This window comes from Folsomia candida, unplaced genomic scaffold (genome assembly GCF_002217175.1).
Source record: "Folsomia candida strain VU population unplaced genomic scaffold, ASM221717v1 Fcan01_Sc003, whole genome shotgun sequence".
Taxonomy (NCBI): Eukaryota; Metazoa; Arthropoda; class Collembola; order Entomobryomorpha; family Isotomidae; genus Folsomia; species Folsomia candida.
Window position 1 is genome coordinate 11,843,584 of NW_019091195.1, and position 22,158 is coordinate 11,865,741.

Here is a 22,158-nt window from a genome sequence, read left to right on the forward strand (position 1 = left end):
AATAGATTAAAGCTGACTCTATCTCCTTGCGCAGGGTTTGGATTTCTGGTGTGATTACCGATTTTTGTCTACATTAAATTGACGACGAAATGAGAAGCGTAGAATTAAGTTGCCAATCCAATGAGGAAAGAAAGAGAAAGTATGTATGTAGGTTTTTGTCCTGTTAATCTCCATTGCTTCATCGAGCAGTTGGTTTATCTTTGTGCAGCACATAATTCGCTGAAAATTTAATCTTGAACTGTTTAAATGGCTATGCATGCTGCACATTAAGGAGCATCAAATTCGGCTCTATCTAGCATTGATTACTGACCATCTTATTTGATTATAAAAACCTTTATAATCTTAAAGTCTAGACTAATGAAGACTATATACTTGACGAGAGAAATTATTATTTCATGCTGCATACCACACTGCATTTCCACCTTGAAGGCCAACAATTCTAAGCAGGATATTTATATTATCCGTGTAGACTACGAAAAGCCACAGGAAAGAAAGTGAAACAATTTCTCTCTTCCACAGAACGAAAGGTGACGTCATCTGTTTCGAGTTAACTTGTTGTGGATTGCTCATGAAGAAATGGTTACTAATAAAGAAACCACCAACTGTTTGTTTGAAAGTATCGACTATTTCGTTAAACCTGGCTAAACCACTGCAGTTTAACACACGGTCGGATAACCAAGGGAGAGGAGGCGAGAGAAAATTGCACCATATCGCTGCCACCACCACCTGGTCTGGCTTCAATTATAAAACATTTACTTCAAAGGGATCCAGAATTTTAGGCAAAAGCTCTCACCCAACTTTAATCTCAATTAGGTAGCTTCCATTCCGGCCGAGGGAGGATTATATTAGTCACAGCCTCTTTCCTCTTAAAAAAAGAGTTGATTAGAAGTGGACTGAAGCACAGCGTATCGAAATGAAAGGAGACAGCCGCGCGGCGTCCTCAACTTGAACATCCCTTCCAATTACGTGCGGTTCAATGACGAGAGTCAGGCAGGGCTTAATGATATCAAGTACGACTTTCATCTTCCATTCACTCTGAAGCAGATCAAGTTGATGTGGCTCATCTCTTCCCTATGTATTCTCACATTATGTGCTCCAAAATCAAAATAAGCACAATGGAGGAGTCGCCTGTGACGCAGTTGCTGCTTCACCACCAGTGTCAGTGGGTGCTTAAATGTCAACAAAATGTTGCTACTGACGCTTTTTGACTGACTTGATATTCTCGCCGGAAATTTTGGTAAACAACTTGCCAAGCTTAATCAAATTTTATCTCTTTATTGTACCATGTCTGTAATGCTTATGGTTGTGTTTTATTTCAATTTCAATTCCAATTTATAACTTTACATAACGTTAGTACATATATATTATAATTCACAGTTATAATATCAAGTATTTCTAATGCGTGCAAAACTCTAGTCTCAAATAATGATTAAAGTTTAAGGTAGACAAAGGGGATAAAATTATTGAAGTAGTACGTAGCACCGTTCCATTGTCAAATAAGTCATTAAGGAAAAGGAGGAGTCTTAGTCAACTAATAAGAAGAACTCTTCACGAGAAGAAGGAGAACGGTTCTCCGAGAATCTAAGTGCGAGTTTGGGGAAAGTAAACTTTTATCCATCACTTTCGCATACATACCTCTTAATTCTACTCGTAATAAGTAATAATAAGTAATAGTGCAAACGCAAAGTAGCTCACATTCCACATTAAGGCGAAGATTTGTTAGTTTGAAACTTGGAATAATTTATGCTCTGTAAAGACAAAGGACTGTCTCTTCGTGCCTCATGATTTATTTGCTTTCCCAGTCAATGCTCTTAGCACGCCTTCCTACTAATTTCTTCACATGCATAGTTAGATACTAGTCGAGCGACCTGGCTTTATAGTACTCACAGCCACAAAACGATGCTTCACGTGTGCCTATGAAGGTATGTACAGTTCAGCAGCAGATTTCAAAATGTGATAGAGATCCAATATTATGGAAGGTTATACATACATGTGTACATGCTGCACAAGTTTGTGAACGCTATGCAAATGTGCTGTCATCAGAAATTCCCCAGTCGTTGAGAATGCTACAATTCGGCACTTGTCACACACTTACTATCAGACCCAATAACAGATCCAATAAGATGAAAATTTAATAAGTGCCCATCATCAAAATATGTAGACGGACTCCCGACGACGATACAGGAGAAGCGATCCAGTAAGTGCTAGCAGCCAGCAGACTGCTACGTCATAAAGAAGAAGGAAGCAAGAATCGCCACGGACCGTCCAGCCAAAAGAAAATTGCTGAGTGCGGCTCGAAGATGCCAAAAAATTCTAGTCCAAAAAGCTCATGAAAGCCATCGGAAGTTTGTGTGTGTGGTTCTCTCCCTTCCTCCATCATAAATCTCAGTCTGTTTACAGCGAAATAACGATGCCTGTACTTATTTATTTATTTAGGCAGTGTTGCAGGATGAGATGCTGTAAAAAGCTGCCGGAGAAAGGCCTTATTTAATACTAATATGGCACACAAAGAGCACTCAGTCAGTCAGCACCCATTCTACCCTCGCTTCCTGCCTGGATACTTGCACGTGTTGACTCTGATTTACTGTGTGTAAATATATATGTATGTACGTACTAAGCACTTTGAGGTTTTAGATCAGATTTGCGTTTTATGTAATCATTTGGTGTTTTCATTTAATTAAAATTGGAATTGCACCATGTGTCAACGTATTTCCTTCAACAATAGTAATGTGATGATGTTGTGGAGTGATAACATCAGCAATTTATTTTGCTACACACGCATGCCCCTCGCCATCGCAATCTAGCACGGCATTTACTTTTACTTTCGTATATAGTTAAACTCCAGCCAAGTAATATGTACATATTCTTAAGAAGAGTCGTGATATTTGCATTGGACAACCTGGCAGAGAGTTGGTGGTGCAGCAGGGCGAAGACTAACCACGTTGGCGTTGGCAGATATTTATTATCAAAATCCGCAGTAATGTCTTTCTCTCCCTTTATCAAACTGTCGACTTGCGTCGTAGCTTTTTATTTTGCCGACGGATGTTATTGGAAAAACTTTCCAAAACACTGTGTTTTTTCGGAAATGGCTTTTTCTTTCTGTTTACTTTGTTTACAAGAAAGAAATTTCGTTATCGTTCTATAACTGTTGGACAGAGAACCACTCTTTATTTAAACTCCATTTCCTCTGATAAATTTTTATATCCGGACCGGAAAAAAGTAAAAATTCATAGAATCAATTTCATTCTTATTGCCTTTTACTTCCTAGAACATGTATATTACTACGTATACCTTAAATGTACAATTTTAGGTTTCGAAGAATGTTATGATAATGTTAAGGTGTTCAACTAACATGACTTAAAAAATCTACCAACTCGAATAAAAAAAATATGAAGAGGAAACCAGCTGCCTGATGCAATTTGTCCAAGTCCAGTCGTTCGCTTGGTTTATTAATGTTCTTTTCGACTCTGCAACATCCATGGCAAGTTTTCATTGTTCTGTCTGCACTATTTGGTGTTGTGGTTTGTTTGTTGATTTAAGGAACATTGCCAGTCCAACCAACACCGGGCTACTTTCTCTTTCAACATAGTGAACTAGTTTACAAAGTGAGAAACAAAGACCAGTTTTGTTCAAATAAATCATTCAGTGATCCACATCATTTCCTTCGCCACCACCACGAAATACTAATCATATCGATACGTTTGTCCTCCCTGAACTGGAAAATAAGTACTCGCAGAAAGCTAAGCATGATCGAAGTTCAATAGTTCAAATGGGTAAAAACTTTATGTTTTGGGATATTTGTGCTGGTGAGTGAACACAACGTCAAACGAATTGTGAAACAGTTGGCAAAGATTTTACGCCACATCAACTCTAAAAGTGTTTTCGACGTAGTAAATAAAACGCAAACCCCATCGTCTCAACCCAATTTTATACATACCGATATATAAAGGAATTTTGTGGACGACTAGACTGGGCAAGAGTATAAATATGCCCATCGATGGTTGTGTGCTTATGGTGTATACTTGGATGATTCCTGCGTCTGTCCAACTTTAGTTGAAAATGATGAACTTTCTCCCCATCAACAGGTATGTATGGAGGAGGTGCAGTGGTTTGACGGCGCGTTAAGAATACAAACTTATGATTGTGATCATTGACACCAACTTTGACGCAATAAATCGCATCTCTGTCATGCTTGTCAGGTTCGTAAATTTCGATGCTCATCGTAGCCCACGAACAACTCAACAGTTCCAGTTTCTCTCCTCATCTATCCATATAACACGCCCCAGGATAAATTTGAATTTGCGCCAACCATGGTCTAAATTATAATAGTATAGTCTTATCAACGTAATATGTGCTAGAATAGAATATTGAGACAATTGTGTTCAAGCCCATTATCTATTATGACTTGTCTCATTACCTTGTTGATAAGCTTAAACAGTAGGATCACCTGTCCCATCAACTTAAAGGAGCGAGAAAAGGGAGAAAAGTACATGTCTATTCAGACCCTACGAAGGTTTGAACCATGGAGCCCCCCACATTGTAAATCAACCCACTGTTGAATTATTTGACAGTAATTAATATCCAAGGATGGGAGAAAGGGCGGATGTTGCTTTGTCCATAGATTTGAATTACAAGAAATATGAGTCCAGCTGAATGTTGGGTATGAATATTGAAACAGCATCCCCTTCGCCTCCCATGCCTTCCTCTCAACGAATCCCGTACTGTTTTCCGCAACTTTCTCTTCTCACCGTACAAGTCGTAAAAAAGTGCTCAACTTCTCATAAAACCAGTTCTCCGTTTTCATAGAATAAAACCGAATCTCGTAAACATCTCGTCCATAGTTTTATTTGTTTCCGTATAAAATCTCTCGCACTTTCATATTAACTCGGATACACAACATATGCGTATGTGCAGAGGGAGAAAGTACATGGGCCGATGAACCTGAGTCTCTACTTGTACATCTGAATTTTGCATAATATTCCACTATAAATTTATATTCTGATTTGATTCCTGATGTTGGTTGATGTAAACTTGCCTGACAGAAATATTCCATTATTTCCGTCCAACCGCCTGACAGAAAATCCAAATTTAGATCAGACTAAACAAATGCTTTTATTTCTTTCCGTCCTCGTTTTATTCAGTGACAAATATGTGGTGCATATATGTGGTGCTCGAAAGAATGCATGCATTTATGACATATCTCTTCCAAACTCATTACTAGCTGAGCAGTAGCAGCGGTGAGAGAAATGTCCGTTTCAAACGAGGAAGTGAAAAGATATAAAACAATGCGTGAGCTCTTCTGTATCCGATATGTACTTGAACTGCGGTTTTCTCATTAACGATAAGTTCGTGACTTTGTCTCATCTCGAGAGTCGGATTCAGTTGTATGCATGTGCAGATTAGCCACCCTCACTCATCCCACAATACCAAGTCTCACTACTACATGGTGAGATTTGGTAGTTCCTGTTATCAAACCTCACTTTGCCTCCACACTTCTCGATATGCAAAGTAAAACTTTGTTAATAACGACGAAGGAGTGAGTGAACGAACGAATGAACAAACGCGTCGAGTAATAAAGTGGAGAAAACGTGTAAAATGCGAGTGTAATACCTGCGGCATAGCCTTCACTGGCATGATTGTCCTTGTTCAAATTCTTCTCCCTCAGCATCTGCAGTTGTTGGGCTTTTAATGAAATGGCTGTAGTCTTGGTGGCAGTGGACGACTTTGCCACCGGATTAGCAGTGGCTTCCACTACGTTGCTGCCCATGTTGCTATTATTTGGAGTCGTGACTGCATTGACCACATCGCAATTACGCGTGAGGATGAGAGAAATAACCAGTAAACTTGTAATTGTTGGATGGCTTCCCAGCCACAACTTCCATTTATAGCGCTTCATCATTGGTTTATGTGCGATACGATGCGATTCAAGTCCTTATTTTCCGAGCGAGAAAAAGTACATGTATAATTTTACAGCACCACACTTGAAACTGCTATCGCCACTCTTCCGATTGAACAGTATTGGGTTTATTGGTTGGGTAAATACCCAAAGTTTTAGTCATAACGGTTCAACTATAAGCAAGTGGTTATTGCACAATCTAGAAGAACTCGTTGCTTGCCAAAGCAGCTTTTTCGATTGGTGTTTGCTGTGATTATGAGTGTCTGAAAACGATGAAAGTTTAGAGAGAGAGTGCAAACAGGGAGTAAAAGTAGTTTGCTGGTTGGTATCTGCTCTACTCGAGACCTGTGGACAGACTGAGATCCAACTCGCACTCTTGCCAGACTACTTTCTCTCACTCGCTTTTTGCTGCTACTGCTCAAACAGAGTGAAAGTGCTTTGATTCTTCAGACTCTTCTCGAACTCTCCACTTTCCCAATGGAGCTCGGCAAAATAAAGCAATGCCCAAAATCCCTGAGAGTACGAGTAAGAGGGATTGTTAATTTAGGGTGTCCCAACTTTATAAAAAAAATCGCTTTTTCCGCTCACGATTTTTCGCTCTTTTTGTAAACCGCACTGCGCATGCGATTCCGATCTTTTTTCCGCTTTTTCTGCTCAAAAATAAAATCTACTTTAAGATGATTTTTTCGCTCTTTTTACTACTTTGAGTGAAAAATCAGTCTCTCAGAGACATGTTTAAGGGGACATCACGCGATTTTGATGCTCTATGGATATGTTGTAATAGCAAATGATTGTATGGAAAGTGAATGAGGATTTTACTCCATGGCCCTACCTGCGCCCGCCACACCCCCTGAAAAGCATTGCAACCACTAAAACTACCGCATTCAAACCTTTGCCAAAAATCCTATTTTCATCCCATTTTGGTAATTTTTGGATTTACATGATCTTAGATAGTTGTTTTATCATATCCAACATGAAGCAAATTTAAATTTTAAAAGAAACTCGAAAGTTTCCTGACCACCCATTCTCTCCTCCTGAGTATTCAAGCGATAAAAAATCGGGACAGTCAAGTATTGAGCGAAAAAAGCGGATTTCAGATTTTTTAGCTTTTCGCTTTTTTAGATCTTTTTTACAAACTTGGGAGACCCTTTTGTCTTACTATTTGTGTGCTCATAGCTTGGAGTGATTCCATCATATGATTCAGAAGTTATCGTTATTTTGTTGAAATCATGATGTGCTTTACGCCTTATTTAGAGTAACGCATTAATGTCGTTTTAATTTCTGTTTAATTTATTTTTCACCACGACATCAATTTATAGTATATTCTTTTCATTTTGATTTCGTTCAAAATTAATGTCATGTCAACATTTTCTTTTCACTTTCTTTTCGTTTATTTAGAGTGCAATTCGTGTCATTTTCTCTTCTGTTTCGCTTCATTTTGCAAAGTTGACATCCAGTCAACTTTTTTCGAATGAAAATAAAACAAAACACCAGATTTTGATATAAAGCGGAAATGGGTCCCAAAAAAATAGCCCTGAAAAGCGCATTCTCGCCAGAGGATGACAAACTGGCGCTCGAATCCAAGTTGGTGACCCTAGTGGAGCCCCACCGCCACATCTGGGACATCAAAGACAAGGACTACAAGGTCAACACGATGCGACAAAATACTTTTACTAGTATTGGAGAGCAGCTTGGAAAACCTGGTAGGTTGAATTTATCATAAAGTTTCTGATAATTATTAACTGCACCTCAACACAGGTGACGTGTGTATGGCACTTTGGGAAAGTTTGAGGTCCCAGTACTTGGCCGCGAGACGAGCTCTTCCAACGGGAAGTGGGGCTAAAGCACGAAGTTCCTTCAGACTGTTTGATGCAATGTCCTTTATTTCAGGAGGACAAGATCAGTCTCAGTGAGATGTTTGTTGCTTATGATTCTCTTAGAATTTTTATTGATATTATACTTTCATTTAGGACCATTTGTAATCTTGATGGTGATGAGGACGAGACAGAGCATGCAGATGACGAATTCTCAACAATAAACTTCGCTGACTTGAACGATGACAACATTGACACTTCCGTTGTCCCAAATCAAACTCAAAACTCTGTGCCAGAGTCTAATCCTCGCCCGAGATCCCATGCTAAATTCGGAGGGGTGCGTATATTACTTCTATTACGTGGTTTTTATGCATGTAAACTTATATTTTTCTGGTGCTGTGTCTAGAAGAGGAAGCTGGACAGTCTGGAGGAACAAATGCTTAATTTTATCAAGGGAGGTGACTCGAAGGATGACGAATTTGAGCGATTTGGGAAGACCATAGCTGCAAAACTTCGCAAAATTCACGAGAGAGATCCCAAAGCTGCTGCGACCTGCGAATACGAGCTTCATGGGGTGTTGCACAAAACAGAACTCAATATTTTGTAATCACAATCACTATATATTTAACTATATTTAATACGTTGTTAGTTTATTTTGCATGTCCAAAATTTGAATTTGTATTTTATTTCGTGAAATAAAAACTGTTCAAAATAATTCACAAATCAATACACTCAAAAAGATTATAACACAATGTAATACAACATAGTAGAAAATCATCTACCTCCCGCGTCGACATGATGATCTTGCCAGCTCAACCTTCCATCCTCACTATTAAAGTAGTCCCGGAAGTGATTTCTGACCTGAGCTGAATACTGGGTGTAGTTGTTGGTGCCTTGCCTTGGTATTTGTATCATGCCGTTATCATTCTGAACAGTATCACGCCAGTTCCCATGCTGAACTCTTCCATCCTCAAACCGATCAGGAGTAATGTTGTTAAAGTCCTTCTTATTCATTAGATAATTGTGTAAAATTACGGCTGACAACGTAATTTGCTTCACGAGGTCCACATCTGCTTCAATCACCGAATGGAAAATCCTCCATCGTGCAGCCATTATTCCAAAGGAATTTTCAACGGTCATCCGAGCTCTTGAAAGCCTATAGTTGAAGACTCGGTCCGTCTTTTGCAGGAAGTTTCCTTTATAAGGCTTGAGCAGGTTATGGCGTTGGGGAAAAGCGTCATCTCCCAAAAAAACATAAGGTAGAGGAGTACCAGTACTTGACAGGGGTTGGGGCGACGGAAGACTGAAAGTGTCGTCGGAAATCTTCTGTCCAATTAGGGATTTTGATAAAATTCCTCCATCGGACTCAGATCCGTACGAGCCAATATCAACGGCTGTAAATTTGAAATCTGCATCTGACAGAGCCATCAAGACGATTGAAAAATAGGTCTTGTAATTATAGTAAAGTGATCCCGATGCCGAAGGACACTTGATTCGGATGTGTTTTCCATCCAGTGATCCACAAGCATGGGGAAAATTCCATTTTGACCTGAATTGGTTTTCATTGTTTATCCAAGTAGATGTGGTGGGGGTGGGTAAGTAGTCTGACTTCAGTGCACGGTTAATGGCTTCAAGGGTTTCTCTAATTATTCCACACACAGACGAAGGAGACACTCGGAAGCTCATTGCGAGAGAAATTTGAGAGTTTCCAGTGGCGAGGTACCTGCATGAATATCATTTTTATTTAGTATTAATACTTGACATTATCATAAATTCTGTGCGGATATTTTTTATTCAATACCTCAGGGTTATTGCCAGTCTCTGGAGAGGTGAAATGGGGCGAATGTGATTGTGCGGGTGCGTTATCATTGGGGTCACCAAGTCCAAAATCGTATCAAAATTTTCTTTACTCATCCTGTTATTATAATGCGAAAGTACGGGTAATGGTGGTGGCGATATAATATGCATATTGCCTAGTTTACCTAAAATACCGGAAATGGTAATAAGGGTCATCTCGAAGATCCATGACCAACTGCTGTTCGCCGTCATTGTCACGCTTCAGAAATATGGGACGAATGTAAACTGATCTCTGCTTTCTCTTCAGTCGCCGTCGCAGACGTTGAACAATAAGAATTTTGATAATGGTAGTTCGATCCATGATTAGCAGGATGAATTAGATGGAAATATGTAGAGTAATTTGCAATTTTTCATGTTTGGCCGGGATTATTTTTTTGTCAATTTATAGTGTTTAGTTTTACGTTGTCGTGAAAATTAAAAGAAAGAGAGATGAAAATTTTTTAAATATTCATCTTGTACTATAAATTAGCATGATGAAAAATAAATCAAAACATAAATAAAATGTTAAAAAACATAAACAGAAAATAATACTCTAAATAAGGCGTCACACAATTTGTCATAATTTTGTACCAGAAAATAAAATAAAATAGTTTTTTTAAGGTCTTACTGTGTGCAAACCATACATTCTTTATTACATTAATTCCTTTTGTTCTGAGATTAATATACATCTTGAAGCGTCGTTTATATTATTACACTGAAACTATTGAGTGAGATTTACAATTGGAATGACTGACTGAGCAAGCAAGCAGTGTAATAATTTTTAATAATAATACTAATAATAATGACAATAAGTACAAAATTAAAATATTTAGGACCAATACAATACTGTGTCGTCAATGCTATTACCTATATCAGGTTTACATCATCATGACTAGATTCAATATCTAAGTACGGTAATTTAAAGACCAACTCAACCCTTGTGCATCTCGTCTTGGAATAATTTCTTGTCCGTTGTATCATCGTCTCCGATATTTGTATCGTCGTAAACAACAATCGGGCCTTGTTCAATTCCAGACATCAATACCTGAAAATGATATTAACATAGTGTGAATATTCGTGTTTAAAGGTACAAATATCTGCATTTTTAATTAGAATAACCTCGTGTCCTCCTCCTGGAACCTCAGTAATCGAATAAACAACTTCATCCAGCCCATGACCAGAAGCATGGCCACAACTGGAGAGTATAGTGACTGGTTGTCCACTAACGAATTGACTATGATGAGTTTGCGATCTCATTGAAGAGTCATCCTTTATTGCAAAGCTGACGGGCAGTGATAGGGAGTTAGGGGTCATTAATGTAACCCCTCCTTGAGATGTAGAAAGAACTGTTTCCCCTTGATTCGTCACCATCAAGACGGTGTCTGGTAGATTACCATTCGATTTTTTGGATTCCAGTGCAGTTACATATGAATTCGATTGAGAAGTATTCACAGAAGTAACCGAAGAAGAACTACATGTTTCCAAAAGTTTTAGTCTCTTGAATTGAGGTGTTCCTGTACACGAACTTAGTATTGAGCCGTCAGAAATACTTAAATTCTGTTGTGAGGAAAGAATCCCACCAGGTCGAATGCCACTGGGCACAAGTCTTGCATATGTTTTGTGGATGACTGGTGTAGGAGGAGATGGTTTGCTGTTTATAGTGCTGTTGGATGCTGCTCTATGACCAATGTTCATCTGGTTTGGCGTGTTTAGCATAGATTTACAATTGGAGTCTGTACTACACGACGGTTTTTCATAACACTGGTTAAGTTTGATATCATTGACATAGCTGGAATGAAAGGTCTGCTGTTGCTGAGGTTGAGGTGCTACAAAGTAAATACACTTTAACAAGTAGTTGCATAAAATAGATTATCTAGAATGACTGGACAATGCATATAAATACCCTGGTTAGAATATCCTTGGGGGAAGATAGTTGATGCCAATTGTTCGTTCCAGACAAAATCCGACAGACCTGAACACAAAGTTAAATGTTTATATATTTTTAAAATTATACTCAAATCTCAAACCAAGAAGCTGGAATATTTTTATTGTTATTTTTATCATCTCAAAACTACCTTTCACTTTTAGTTCACTCCCGACTTTGACCAATCCTGAAAAGAAATATCATTTGTAGAGATTAAGCAATTTTGTATGGTTCATTTAATCTTACATATCCTCATGGTATAATAATTACCTGGTATTAAATTGGGTGGAATTGCTACTTCACCCTTATAAATAAAATCCAATAAAACTCGAAGTTCCATTGCTTTGACATTGTTCAGAAATATAATGGGGTGATGCACGGCTGGCGCGATCAAAGGAAATCAGAATAATTTATCGTTTTGGTACTTATAACTTTTGAAAGTTAGATTCAAACTGCCCTAATGCCTACCTGGAGTGATTTTAAACATTTCATCCAACAGCTCAGAGGCCGATGATAATACCATTCGATGTCCTTTGAAAAATTGATTTTCTGCCACCAATGTACAATCCGTGTACACTTCGTCGTTATACATGACAGAAAATGTTTTTAGAAAAGTGTCTGAATGATCTGCCCATCTGAAATGCAAATCTTTATAGTATCTCGTTTGTTTGTACTTTAAAAAATAAATGTAAATATTACACACAACTCCAAATAATTTTACCTCATTCTCACGCATGGGTCGACAAAAATTAATGGATCATGTTGGATGGACGCCTCAACAAGATGTTCTTCTTGATACTCTGAGGGCATTTCTACATATGTGAAAATATTTATTTTATTTTCATCGCCCAACAAATGATAGATTTATGAGTTATATTGACTAAATTATTATAACTAATCAGTATAGTACTTTACCTGGTGCCCTGGCTTCAGTAAATGAAGTCTTTTTAGCTTTAGATTTTTTTGGTTTCGGTTTATCCGGAGATTTCGCTTGCACTTTTGTAGAAGTAGGTGTTTCATTTCCGTACTCATCCAAAGGGTACAATGAAAGGAGATGTTTTCTTTTCAAATGTTTCAACATTGACGACGTACTATGGGAATGAGAGTATGACAGAGAGTCTCCACAACGTCGACAAGTAACCTGTACCCACAAATATACATGTATTCTAACGATCATCCAACTCTACAATTAGGTTAATTCTAATTCTAGCAAAAGATAACGTATAGCATACCCTTGTTCCATCGCCCGTAATGACAAATTCGTTCCACACTTTAGACCGTCCTCGGTTTAAACCAGTCAATCCGTTGCTTATGATAGGACTGGGACTGGACGACATGGACGTAGGTGTTTCATTCCCTCCTCCCCCATCCCTCAGGAGACCTACGCCACCATCCTCCGACGAAGGAATATCTTCACTTGAATGCCCATTGTCCATGTTCATCGATAAATCCTGTATGCATAAATATTTGATTATTACCCAGTCCTAATTAATACACCACAAAAACTACATAAATAAATACAATTAGATTCAATATTACCAAAATCACGAGAGTGACAACACCACAAGAACCAGATTGATCAGTTGACCAGATTTTTACTATTGTGAACACTATTAATATTTATTTATGGTATTATTTATTTGTTATGCCAAATTGTCAATGTTGTTTACAAGGAGCAGCAGTGGTGTGTGGCAGCTTTTCGCGCTGACAATAATCAGTGATTCAGTTGCAAAGATATCACTGCTATTGTTTCCCAGTCAGTGAGGTGATGTGAACCGCAGCAGATTTCTTCTCTTTTCTTCTCTCAGCGGATTGAGATCTCTCGGTGCTGCGAATCTCAGAATTTCGGACAATTCGTAGTGTGAGACGCAGGGAAAATACTGGGGTGTCGGTTCGGTTGGTGATGTTGCATCGGGTTCTTCCTTCCTCCTCAACTTTCCACCCTAGAAATGCCAGGCAGGGGTTCTCCCCTCTATCCAATAAAATCCCATGAAAAAATAATCTCCGGGTTTCTCCATTCGGAGTGAATAGTGCTGAACGGTGGTGGATGCTCTCAGGGTGCGGTTCGAATCGATTCTTTCCTCCGGAGGAAAAAAAGTTACGCACGCTTTTGTATTAATACACTACCCACCATGCCATGAATATGAGACAGGTTTTCTCCTCCTTTCTCCTTCTAAGGAAGCGAAAATTAATGTAGCGACATTAGTCTTCGACCATTTATTTCATCCATGCACTGATAAAATATGACAAAATAAATCCGTAATCATTGTGTAATTTGTATTATGTACATGGTTGAAATTGTAGGGAATAGCTGACTGAACATATTTCCTGTTACTGCGCGAATGCGAGACCAATTCCAAACTTGTGGCTCCCAGAGTTGAAGGTCTTCAAGTCGATGGCCGAGGAGAAGGAGAGGGTCATGCCCTTCACGACCTGGAAATCGCACCCAACGCCCAGCTCGCTTCTGTTGTTCACCTTACCTCGGAGGGTGAGAACTTGGGGGCTGAGAGCGAATTTGGTGGCAATGTCCATCTTGGGACCGTCTTCGCTATTTGGCATGCTGACCACCCCCAACTCCAAGCAGGGTGTGACTTGCTGAAAATAGCTCCCAGTAATTAGACCCCTAGAATCCACTCGTACCAACAAGTAACTGGCACCCGGGTCAAGATATCCGCAGGTTAAGCTGCTGGCAATCATTTTTCCTTCCCCGGTATCAAACTTGCATTCGCAACCCGTTACAAAGCCTATGGACATTTGTACAAAACTAATTATTGAGAGTAGTCTACATAGCTATATCTGTATTATAGTAACATGCCTCGTAGGCCGGCAACAATGCTTCCATTCAGGAACAAACTACTGCTTTCTCCTTCGCCATCAATTGAGCAATCAAGAGTGCAATTCGCTAATTTGTACTGCCCCTGAGCGTTCCAGTTTTTCACTTGAGAGTCCAAATTGTATTGGAAAACACCGCCCAGTTTCAGGCCGGGCGTCAGAATGTCTTGAAACGTAACTTCCTTACTCACGTTGTTGTTTGAGCTCCACTTGTACACACAAGAGCACAAGTGGTTGAATTTGACCAAGAGGTCAGATGTGACGCTACTGTCTTCAATGTCTTGTGATCCATTGGCGTTGAATTCCACGGCCTCGCTGGCAGAATTCTGAGTGGATATAGCGACCTTTCCAAAGTTGTAGCCAATGGAAAATAATTCCTGGAGACGTTTTGTGAGATCGACATATGATGGAAGGGACATTATGATGATAAGTAGAATATCTTTGCATCGTATACATGTGGATGAGACGGCTACAATAAATTTTTAACAGCTCGTTCGTCTTTTATTTGAGATTTTGAACGTGATAGATCATGGCAACTGAGGTGAGGTTTGTGTAGAATTACTATAATTATTGTTAAACAGTTCTATATTACTATAACAGTTCGTTGCCACCGTAAAAGAAAGTAGAAATTCACAGAAAAAGGCCACAGACAAATATCAGTAAAAGTCCCTATAATGTTACTAATTGCCCTAGTAGCTCAGAGGTCAGAGCACTTGACATGAATTCAAGGGAGCCGTGGTTCGATTCCCGGCTGGGTAACAATTTTTGGCATTATTCGGGATTTACGTATTTGATTTCTATATAATTATTGTAATTATGTATTATAGATCCCCTTGATTTAAATAATTGACAAGCAATTTGACATGTTGGTGCCATACATTTATGAGTGCAACGAGAATCTCACATTTGATTATAATGATTTTGGATTTCATAATTTAATATTTTTTAAAAGTGTTGTAATACGATCTAAGTTGTAATATTTTTTAATATTTAAATATTTTTAGCACTGTTGACTGTGTTGACAATTTCTGCATAAATTCTTTATTCACGTTGACCATCTCAGAGTTCACATTTTGCTCGTTCGTTGAGTATTTAGAAATAAAGTTTGAGATCATTCTGAATACGTACGTGTTCCTCAAAGTAGTGGTCATTTTAGACGTTATGACAAATAGTTTGTATCGATGTAATATTTACATTTTTCGAAGTTTTCGCTACCGAGCTTTTCGACCCTAAAAACAATAATAGCAATCTGTTATATTAGCTCCATAATGTATTTTCTTAGAGTAGCTGTAATTATCTAGTTGGAAAATATGACAATCAGCATTTCTCCCATAATATGTAAATTCAATTGTTGCATAAATAGTACAAAAAATGCATTGCATTTACCAAAGCTAAAGTCCGAGTCAGATCGTTGTCTCGACCTTGTCAGTCTCCTCCAAAGCTGGGCCGTCAAATCGACAAACACTTCTCTGAACCTCTCTCCATAAATACAGTAAATAATGAAGTTGAGTGAGGAGTTGAGAACCAGAAGAAATATTCCCACCGCCCCACCAATGGGCGATGGTGTCAAGGGTTTGTCCCAAGTGACCAGCTTATAGATCACACCAACTCCGACCATTAAATTGCAAGCGATGAACACAGCTACAACGATGAAGAGCATGTACGTCAAGGAATTATCGGCATCCGAAATCGATAACGATCTTCTGTTTTTGTTCGCCTCTCTGATCTACAAATTATTGCTCTCATTTTAACCCAGTCAGAATATACTTATTATATCAAAATACATACAAGTGTTATACCTTTAGATAAATTAGAAGATTGCACACGATAAGTACACAAGCTGGGATGTAGTAGTGGACAATTCCATAAGCTAAAAAGACGTAGTAATAATGGTACGTTTGGTTTTTCCTCCAATTGGTAGCTTTGAGTAAGCACCCAATACTATTTCCATTGTCGTCATACATTGTATCACACACGAAATGAAACCACCGAGGCAGGTTATACAGAATCGATATCACAAAAATAGCTGCAGACGCTTGACATGCTCTTTTCCATGTGCAAATTCTTCGAGAAATTAATGGGTGACACACGACTAGATAACGCTCGACAGTAATTGCAACAGTAAAATAGACGGATCCGGTTAATCCTAGAAAGGACAAAAATTATTATTTGACATCTGCATAGAATTTATTTATTTACATGTAGAATAGGATGAAAAAAATGTAACACAATCAAGGAGGTATACTAAAGTATGCAAAAGTCCTTTGTAAAAAGTACCTGTAGTGCTCAAACCGTATGTAAACGGTACGGTGTAGCCTATGATTAAGTAAACTGAGGTCAATCCAGGGTAACGTGGTTCGAATGAGAGGAGCGTAGGGAGCCCCAGAGTGATAAACGAGACGGCAAGAATCATTATGTCGCATATTGCAAGTCCTACGAGGAAGCAACTAATGGAGCTTCTCATTCTACGATTCAGCAACACTATGATGCTGCAAACATTCCCAATGGTTCCCAATCCAGTGATGAGAGATAACCCAACTCCTTGAAGGAGAAATTTTACCAAGTGATCAGTGTTTGTTACAGTAAACTGCGTTGAATTTTCAAGACTTGTGCCATTTGTCCACTTATCAAACGAGTACAAGTTGTACTGGAGATAAAATATAGAAAACTGAGATTCAGAGTCGAGACTTATATTTCTTACAGTTAATGCATGGTCGTCATCTATTGCGTTCATTTTCACAATGTTTTTTCACTTGGGCAGTATTATTACTTATCTAGAAATGTTGGTGGGCAAAGGTAAGTTTCAAATTAATTTCTTAGTTTTGCTAGTAGTGACCTTGCCCTTCATTGCAATACTCGAGGAATAATATCTAATTAGCAAAATGTCTGAGGAACAAATAAATATCTAATTCCTCGGTTGCTTTTTGCAGGTCTTGTGAGACGGTGACGACATTATGCACTGACTGAGGAAACTTGTACTGAAGACTGAATAAAGTTTCTCCTCACCTTTGTTGTTTAATTGTCCATACTATAAGAAGTATGTATGAACAACGCGAATAATGGGGAGATGTACATACACAGCAAAATAATGGTTTTCTTATTTGCCAGATATATATATGCATGCAGAACTATGAAATTAGTGGGATTTTACTATGAGCTGACCCACAAGCCAATCAACATTATTAGATGTTATAAAACGGATTTATTCACATTTGCAACAATGAGAAAAAACTTGGAAGCATCGCCTTCTTGAAATTCAGATAAAGCAGAACAACTATATAAATATATGACAGCTTGCATATGCTCTTGGAATATCTAGTACTGAAATTTGCTCTGACGGTAGCAACAACAAGCAGAAGAAACCGGTCATTCACGCAAACACTGCAAAATATCACATACATGATGTATGGATTTACAAGAAAACTCAATTGAGATTGGATCAGGATGATAATCCAACTAAATATGTACCTACCTACCCACATACATATTGTACGTAACACTTAATATGTATGTATGCAACTAATTGTCTCTTCACGTACTACTCCTCACATTATGTCTCATGCTGCTGCTGCCATGTACTAATGGAGATTGAAGGAGCAGGTATGATGGTCAATAAGGTAAAGGGTTATCATCATCATCCAGAATACGGAATTCATGTACAACAAAGAAGGTTGTCTCATACATAAAAGCTTACTATGAGACTTACACGAGCTGAATAATTTTATGATGCCCTCCTTTCGGGATTTCCCAACTTTTCAGTTCAATCCATTTCGAGCATTTATTCAACCAAGATCTACATTTTCCTATATTTTGCATATGCATACGATGGTCACGAACTAAACACGATCACATGTACCTGCTGCATGTGATGAACTCGGACTAAATACGACAAAGGACGCAAGTTTAATTCTTGGAACTTCATTTTTGTGTGAATCGTTGAAATGTATATGCATCCTGGTAAAAAAATAGTTTTTTAACACGCTCAGCATTAATTACCCCTAACAAAAACGGTGAACACTACATGTACTAATTATATAAATATATGATAACACTATGTAAGTAAATGTAAGTATATAATATAGTAGTATTGTAGAATGCCGTATTATGCTTAATGAAAACTATAATTTATACACCACCCAATAAAAAATGGGTTTTTGACATTGACTTTATCTCAACCTTTACATATTTATATTCCACCTTATTCACACCATAAGAAACAACATCAACCATTAAAAAGCTTGCCACATTATTCCAACGAGTAAAGGGATAGTAATGCGTAACTTTATTAGTTACATATATACATATGTAATTAATAATTGCGTATTTTTTGTTGTTGCAAGCATAATTTTACAATACCTATATTCTCTTTGCTAGATAAATATATAAGGTTATGGTTATGTAAATATATTGATTGCAATTGCGAGTATCTATATGGTACATATTTAATAAATAGAAATCGTGGTTAGAGTTGAACATGCGTACATAATTATTTAGGATTATTAAAGATATACATATTGAATGACTAATCCATCAGCTCGTCATTCACACCTTTGGTCATGCTTGTGGCAATGGTGTTGCGCAATTCAATCTCAGATTCGGATGCAACGGTATCGCTGTCATGCGAAATTGACGAAAATATTCCAGAACTGGTTTCCTCGTCCATAACCTGTCGTAGGGTGTTACTGTCATCCTTTATTGACCAATTGGAATCCCAAAATCTGCTTTCATCAGGTCCCAGTTGTGGTTGATCTATCCAGATATGACAGAGGTTTAGACTAAATATGATAACTAATACAACCTATACATTCGCAAATACCTAAATTTGTTGCCAATTCTTCTTGGTTTTCCTTTTTCGCATCGTTAACAATTGCAAGGTTAGCGAATGTGTTTTCAATTTCCGGAAAAGAAAAGTTGATCTCGTCCTTCAAAATGCGCGATATTTCCTTCATATCGGTATCCATCGAGTATAAATTATCTTCAAAATTACTCAGATCAGCAATTTTCGCTTCCAGGTCCAAGTGTTTATTAATTTCGTCATGTAGAATTGAAATTTCTTCCTTCTCTTTTTGCTGCAACTCCCGAACGCGTAACATCTTTTCTTGAAGAGAATGCTTCAGTTCCTCATTTACTAATTGGGATAGACAGTTGTCTTCAAAATCGCAAAGTTGCAGAAATTTTTCATGAAGGACGTCGTTTTTCTCTTTCTCACTGGCCAGCATTTGAAGAGCAGTTGTTTCATTTTTAGTATTTGAATCTCCGTCCCCATTTTCAAGTTTAACTGCATCTTCTTCGTGGTCTTCAAATGTCTCATTCATAAAGCTTGCAATAAAGTTGTCATAGTCTGACATGACTTGCTCAAATTTCACCAGTGAATCGTGTTGAAGAGATGTTTCTCCTGTAAGCTTGGCATCGTCAGTTTTGAGCATATTCTCATTATTATTTGCCCCTTTGTCACTAGAGCTTGTTTTATCTGAGCCAATGCTTTGTTCTTCATCATCAGAAAGAAAAGTTGGATCTTCTTCTGACCAAATATTAGCAATTCCGAGGAGCTCTGCGCCACGGGTAATAACTGCTCGAATCCCGTCACTCAAATCTGCATCAATTGGTTTAGACAGGCTTTCCTCAATCTGCGATTTCAACTCGTTCAGCTGGCCTTCAACATTTTCGTCTTTGGCATCTGGCGGATTGACATTAAAAGAAATGCAATAATCCTGTTCGAGATCTGCGTCTTTCTCCATAGCTTTGTCCCTCAATTGCTTCTCAACTTGGTTAAAAGTGGCCTCAAGTGTGTCAACCAGTCTATTTGACACTGGTTCCATTGTTTCAGGCTCATCAAACTCCATTTCCATAGTTTCACCAGCAAAGTTGAGGGACATGCCTTCTGATGCCATGGTCATGGGCTTCTCAATAGTTTGCAACGAAGCTTCGACAAGAGAAATATCTGGAATTTCTTGTAAAACCGAGTTATCATCAGCAACTGCCGTCTCGTCCTCTTTGTCCCTGTTCTCGTTATCCAATTCCTCAACGACGACGTCTAGCTCTGGATGAATCAACGTCTGAGTCTCGTTGACGTCATCGTTCGCACCCTGTCTGCACATTTTCTCAACTTCCAATTCCAATGCTGCTTTCTCCGCTTGCCTTTCATCCCTCATCTTTATTAGTGCTGTTTGATAGAGAGTTATAACCTTTTATTAATTAATATTTTGTATTAGTATTTTAAATCTTCTACCATTAACGCTGTCCGTAATTTTCTGCTGTTCTTTCTGAATCCATCGTTCCCTTTCTACTTTTTCTGCCTCTCTGCCCCCTATGGCCCTACAGTAATTTTTGGTTAATCGAGTGACCAGATGAAAAACCAAGATCTGCATAGTCCTAAAGCTTAATAATTCAGAAGTTACCACGCCTCGCAGCAAGCTCGTTCTTTGTCAAACACTGGTCGGTCATCCAAGTAGGTCATTAATTTCTGAGACAGTATTTCAATTAAATATTGACAGATATGTGTGAATCAGATAAAAAAGTTTATAAGAATGAATGCCTGACTTACACAGCTCACAATCATATTTCTTCGATAGTTATCTACAGTTCTGATGCACGGGTTTCCCATTAAATTGAGCACGTGTAAATTCTTCATTTCTTTAAACACCTGTGTAACATTCATTTAATATTAGAAACAATTACAACCTGTCCGGTTTACGTAGTTCGCATATATACGCATGCATATCTACCTCGACCACTGCAGGATCACTGAGCCGGTTGTTCGACAAGTCAACTACGGACAAATGCTCGCACATCACAAGGTGTGAAATATCTTCCACGTTTGTGAGATAATTATGAGTAATTTGTAAGGTGTTGAGTTTTGGCAAACATGCTTCAAAAATTATTAGAACGTCAGCATTATTTTATGAGATGTACAAAAATGCAGTAATCACTCACCCAAATTTTCAATCACGCTAATACCGTTGCAACTCAAATTGAGTGTATCCAAATTAATTAGATGATCCAGGTTTTCAATTCTTTTTACTAAATTCTGATGGAGATATAAACATCGAAGCTCAATTTGGTGATCTAAATTCTCAATCTTTCGAATTCCATTAGACTCCAGCCACAACGATCTCAGCCCAGAATACTCTTCCAAATTCTCAATTTTTGAAAATCCTATAAACAATTAATGCGATTGGGTCATTAATTTATTATCAATTTGAAATTCATGTAAATACCTTTGAAATGCAGATAAAGCACATCGTTGAGATACGGAGTGGAATACAGCTTCATTTGTTTGCAGTGATTTTTTAGGAAAACCTTTGTCATCCTGCATGAAATTACAATTTCAGATTACAATTTTAGTGATACTGCGTATACATACTCTCCCCCTCTTACCTGGGAGATTTCAATCCCTCATCTTGTAATCCAGTTTTGGTTTGATCACCCACTCCCCATGAATCACCATCCATTTCAAATACACAGTTTTCAAACGAATTGTAATGCAATAAATTCTGATGAATCGCACTGTCAATTGAGCAGTCAAGAAGTCTCGAAGAATACTGCATCTCGGCAAAAATGTTCTCAAAGTTTGTTTGATCGAATTGCATGCTCCACGGCAACCCTTCATAGATTATTTCGCTTCAATTTTCATTTGTAATGAAAACCATTCATCAATACATCATAGCTCCGTTAATTTGATATGCTATACATATATATAAAAAGATGTATTTCAAAATAAATGTGCTCATTGCTTTGTAGACAATATTAATCTATTAATATTTCTTCACTTAGGAGGGGAGGTTGTGTACTATCAACTCCCGGATCTCGATGCCCTTTGGATATATTGTAGTGTCCCATGAATGTACAAGAACCCT

The 22,158-nt window shown here is 38.1% G+C and overlaps 7 protein-coding genes across 8 annotated transcripts in view; 1 reads left to right on the top strand and 6 right to left on the bottom strand.

Moving 5' to 3' along the window:
• LOC118434959 overlaps positions 1-6,261 on the bottom strand; it is a 30,379-nt gene extending 24,118 nt beyond the window's left edge. The window contains exon 1 of the mRNA XM_035849783.1: positions 5,611-6,261. Coding sequence (XP_035705676.1) covers positions 5,611-5,899 — 289 coding nt within the window. The 5' untranslated portion in view covers positions 5,900-6,261. The remainder of the gene's footprint in view (positions 1-5,610) is intronic.
• A 1,040-nt stretch (positions 6,262-7,301) lies between these two features.
• Positions 7,302-8,360, top strand: LOC118435045. The gene is made up of 4 exons (XM_035850127.1): positions 7,302-7,599; positions 7,655-7,805; positions 7,867-8,047; positions 8,117-8,360. Exons 1-4 carry the CDS (start codon positions 7,410-7,412, stop codon positions 8,315-8,317), a joined length of 723 nt encoding a protein of 240 aa, XP_035706020.1. The 5' UTR covers positions 7,302-7,409; the 3' UTR covers positions 8,318-8,360.
• A 124-nt stretch (positions 8,361-8,484) lies between these two features.
• Positions 8,485-9,644, bottom strand: LOC110846992 (protein ALP1-like). Its single transcript, XM_035849204.1, has one exon. It carries the CDS (start codon positions 9,394-9,396, stop codon positions 8,485-8,487), a length of 912 nt encoding a protein of 303 aa, XP_035705097.1. The 5' UTR covers positions 9,397-9,644.
• A 513-nt stretch (positions 9,645-10,157) lies between these two features.
• Positions 10,158-13,296, bottom strand: LOC110846260. Of its 2 annotated transcripts, XM_035849642.1 has the most exons (11): positions 13,141-13,296; positions 13,010-13,068; positions 12,703-12,921; positions 12,386-12,611; positions 12,192-12,282; positions 11,939-12,105; positions 11,741-11,851; positions 11,622-11,657; positions 11,450-11,518; positions 10,666-11,372; positions 10,158-10,591 (listed from the first exon to the last, which is right to left on the bottom strand). In XM_035849642.1, exons 3-11 carry the CDS (start codon positions 12,910-12,912, stop codon positions 10,478-10,480), a joined length of 1,731 nt encoding a protein of 576 aa, XP_035705535.1. In that variant the 5' UTR covers positions 12,913-12,921; positions 13,010-13,068; positions 13,141-13,296; the 3' UTR covers positions 10,158-10,477. The 2 variants fall into 2 exon arrangements, with proteins under 2 accessions (XP_035705535.1, XP_021948640.1); XM_022092948.2 differs by having other exon boundaries at positions 13,010-13,164.
• Positions 13,077-15,009, bottom strand: LOC110846993 (voltage-dependent anion-selective channel). Its single transcript, XM_022093832.2, has 2 exons — positions 14,286-15,009; positions 13,077-14,214 (listed from the first exon to the last, which is right to left on the bottom strand). The coding sequence occupies exons 1-2, from the start codon at positions 14,719-14,721 to the stop codon at positions 13,802-13,804; spliced, it is 849 nt and encodes a 282-aa protein (XP_021949524.1). The 5' UTR covers positions 14,722-15,009; the 3' UTR covers positions 13,077-13,801.
• A 307-nt stretch (positions 15,010-15,316) lies between these two features.
• LOC110846517 (FMRFamide receptor) lies at positions 15,317-17,063 on the bottom strand. Its single transcript, XM_022093297.2, has 4 exons — positions 16,580-17,063; positions 16,102-16,448; positions 15,689-16,028; positions 15,317-15,531 (listed from the first exon to the last, which is right to left on the bottom strand). Exons 1-4 carry the CDS (start codon positions 17,034-17,036, stop codon positions 15,455-15,457), a joined length of 1,221 nt encoding a protein of 406 aa, XP_021948989.1. The 5' UTR covers positions 17,037-17,063; the 3' UTR covers positions 15,317-15,454.
• A 1,727-nt stretch (positions 17,064-18,790) lies between these two features.
• On the bottom strand, positions 18,791-20,941 carry LOC110846994 (dynein assembly factor 1, axonemal). The gene is made up of 5 exons (XM_035849641.1): positions 20,847-20,941; positions 20,701-20,765; positions 20,532-20,617; positions 19,119-20,465; positions 18,791-19,051 (listed from the first exon to the last, which is right to left on the bottom strand). Exons 1-5 carry the CDS (start codon positions 20,931-20,933, stop codon positions 18,825-18,827), a joined length of 1,812 nt encoding a protein of 603 aa, XP_035705534.1. The 5' UTR covers positions 20,934-20,941; the 3' UTR covers positions 18,791-18,824.
• Between the last annotated feature and the right edge of the window lie 1,217 nt (positions 20,942-22,158).